This window comes from Rhinopithecus bieti, unplaced genomic scaffold (genome assembly GCF_001698545.2).
Source record: "Rhinopithecus bieti isolate Rb0 unplaced genomic scaffold, ASM169854v2 scaffold_5702, whole genome shotgun sequence".
NCBI classification, from domain to species: Eukaryota; Metazoa; Chordata; class Mammalia; order Primates; family Cercopithecidae; genus Rhinopithecus; species Rhinopithecus bieti.
This window is the reverse complement of record NW_016805053.1, coordinates 1,216,402-1,219,668: the sequence shown is the minus strand read 5'-3', so window position 1 is coordinate 1,219,668 and position 3,267 is coordinate 1,216,402. Positions and strand designations below refer to the sequence as shown.

The following is a 3,267-nucleotide window of genomic DNA, read 5'->3' as shown; positions in this document are numbered from 1 at the left end:
AAAAAAAAAAAAAAAAAAAAAAAACAGGACAGAAAAGACCCACTAAAGTATGGAGGTAGGAGCTGGGGAAAAGGAAATTTCTCTCCTGGGAACTTTAGGGGCATAACCAAGACAAGTAAAAAACAATATGAAGGCCAGTGATTCAGGCTTTTTTCATCCTACAGTAGCATTGCTGATAATCTCTCAAATGAAATCTTAATTTCCTTTTGTTAATCATCCTGCAATCTTGGATGAAAAAATAACTATCCTCTTTCTTCAAATCACCATACAACTTGCCTATTTAAATACGTTTTAAGAAAACTACATAATTCATTTTTCATTAAAATTTCCCTTGTTTACAGATGCAAACCAGGTCAATTTCAGTTGGATTTTGCATACTTGTATTATATACCTTAATTCAACTTCTTGTAAAGGTTTAAAAAAGAGAAAGAACTGAACGTAAGATACAAATAAAACAAATACTGCTTCTAAGTCTATGTGAACATTGACACCATTTACAGATTTTTCCCCTCTTTTCCTTGGGGCTGAGGGCCCTGTCAATAATCATTACTTATTAAACAGGCTGCCATTCCAGTCCACAGAATGTAGGAAGAGAGCATAGAGGGGTAGAAATAATTACCTTGGGCTTTTCTTTAAAGACCTCCGGAATGGAACACAAGGAAATCAACTGGGAAAGAACATGAAATACCCCTATCATGTGTAGTCCCCCTCCTCTCCCAACGCATACAAGGGTTGGAGATATACCACACTCCATTATTCATATCAACTGCATCAAAAGAGCAAATCAAAAATCTGGGGTCTTCAGAGTAGATTCATTTTCAATCCATTGAATATGCTCACACATACACTCATGAATCCTTTATCCTTCTACAAAACTCAAGCTAGATTTATTGAGTGGAGGCTCTAAACACCTCCTGAGAAAATGTGCTCTCAAAAATGACTGCTTCAGCCAAAGGAGAGAGAAGCAGCAAGTTACAGGCTCTACTGCCATTCTGGTTTGTGGCAGATTCCTTCCTTCCCTCCTTCCTGTCTCCCAATTTATCTTCTAGACTGTTTTTTCCAAAGCAAAGTAGTTTTTTTTTTTTTCTTTCCCTCTCTTGGACCTTACTTACAAACATACTAAATTCTTTAAAAAGAAAAAAGTTTCAAGGGTTAAGTAACACCCAGGCTAAGATCATAGGTGAGGAAATGAAAAATTAGCAGATGACTGAAAGCAAACCCGGTATTCCCACCATCACTGAAGAGTTAATGATGAACACTCTTCCCTTCTCCCAGATGCTATGGCTCAAAACACAAATACAATACAAAGACAGCATAACCAGACAGTTTTCTGCAAAATAGCCTTGCACAGAACTTGAACTAGCAGGCTGGAGTTTGTCCTAAATAACCTTCACAGGTTGCACAAACTCTTCCCATATCCTGATCAAATCAGTTTAAAAGATGCCTGAGATTTCCTTAGAATAAAAAGAAGGTGGGGGGTGGGGTGCGAGGTCAATTAGTCACCTAAAATATTTATAAAAATTTTGAGAAAATATGCACTTTCTATACAAATAAACAGAAAGCTACCATGCTTTGGGTATACTGGCCCATACTGAGCCCAGGTTGAAGATGCTACATTCTAACGGTGACATGTTTCCAAACGGTTGGATGTTCTCACCTTTGAGTGCAGAAAACTCTCAACTCGCCTATATTTTTCAGGCAGAGGGAGAGGAGATATGGTTCACACCCCACCTTTGGGAACGGAACAAAAGCAAAGGCTTGGCAGGGCTGAAAAAAAAAAACTCCTCCTTCGTCAGGACCCTAGAGGTGGCAGGTCTGCAGGGCTCCCTTCCTATTTCCTCCTAGTTAACTCACTCTCGCCGGCCACAGAATCAATGTCTACACGTTGGAATGGACACGGGCAGGCTAGGAGGTGACCAGTTTAGCCCTTTGCCTTGGATCGCCTCCTTTCCCCAAGTCCCCCAATGGCTTCTAATTAACCCTTTCTGGTTGCTGCCCAGGTCAGGGCTGCTGGAAGCGTCCTCAGCTACATTCTACGAATATCTCCATCAACTCGTCACCCCACACATGGACATAACTTCCTTATGTGGTTTATCGTCGGTCACTTTGCATGTGCTTTGCTTTCTTTCCTTCCTACCGGCGGGCGGAGAAGGGGCTCAGTGCCTTAGGTAAGGCCCTCTCTCCCTCCCCGGCCCTCTACTGGAGCGGGATCCGGCAGCTCGCCAGCAGGTCTGCAGAGAGGAGGGATCGCACTCGCGTTAACCCTTTGAAGGGAGCTGGGAGATCTGTTCTCATTTGGGACCCGCTAAACTGGGGCCAGTGGAGCCTGACAATCTCCCTCCCCTTCCTACACGCCCCCACCCCCCAGAACCAGGGCAGGCTGGCACCCTCCCCTCTGGTGGCCAGTTATAATCAGCTCTCACTCTGCCCCAAACCTGGGATGGGGAGGGGCTTGCTAGAAGGCAGGCGGCGAGGGAAAAAGCAGGAGGGCAGAAAGGAAACCCAGTAGTAAATCATAGTTGAGACACAGTGTTTACTTACGAAATTTGGGGCTGGTGCTAGTTTCTGGTGTGGTGGTGGTAGAGGAGGAGGAAGAAGAGGAAGAAGAGGAGGCAGCATCCTGAAAGGGAGACAGGGTCCAGGAGGGAGTAGAATCGTGAAGGTAGGAGGAGGTAGCGTATGCCGCAGTGGGCCAGGAGGGCATTGCCTGGGTACTTGGGGTTCCTGGCACCGGGGGTCGGGAGCCCGGCGTGCTGCTACTAAAGAACGGTGCCGTGGTGGACAGGACCGTCGAGGGGGCCGCAGTGTTCCGTGCTGTGGTAGAGCGCGGGCTGGCCCGGATGGGCACCCGGTGCCCGGGGAAGCGAGTGGGCGCCCGCGTGATGGTGGTCAGGCGAGTGCTAATCCGGTTGGGCGTCCTGGAGGAGGCGGCACCCCCGGCGGAGGGGGTGGCGGGGGACGTGGTGGAGGTGGTAGTGGTGGTGGTCTCCATGGCCTTGGGGAAAGAGCTGGGCTTCGAGAGGAAGAAGGGGTCCTGGCCCATCCCCTTGGAGTCCACTAGGTCGGTGGGCACGTACTCCTTGACGGAGCCCACCACGATCCATTTGAGAAGCATGAGGCTGAGCCCCAGGCCGATGAAGCCGATGAACAGAGGTACCACGCACAGCCACGTCTGCTGCCGGTTCCACACGATGCAGTCGCTACAGCGTAACTCCCGGGGGGGCTCGGCCGCCCCTTCGCCGCCGCCGTCCGGGCCCCCGCCCGCCG

The 3,267-nt window shown here is 48.5% G+C and overlaps 1 protein-coding gene across 1 annotated transcript in view; it reads right to left on the bottom strand.

Moving 5' to 3' along the window:
* The window catches only part of LOC108528929 (pro-neuregulin-3, membrane-bound isoform-like), a 594,634-nt gene extending 591,373 nt beyond the window's left edge, over positions 1-3,261 (bottom strand). Inside the window, exon 1 of the mRNA XM_017870947.1 lies at positions 2,542-3,261. Within this exon, the coding sequence (XP_017726436.1) occupies positions 2,542-3,115 (574 nt within the window). The 5' untranslated portion in view covers positions 3,116-3,261. The remainder of the gene's footprint in view (positions 1-2,541) is intronic.
* Positions 3,262-3,267: the final 6 nt, after the last annotated feature.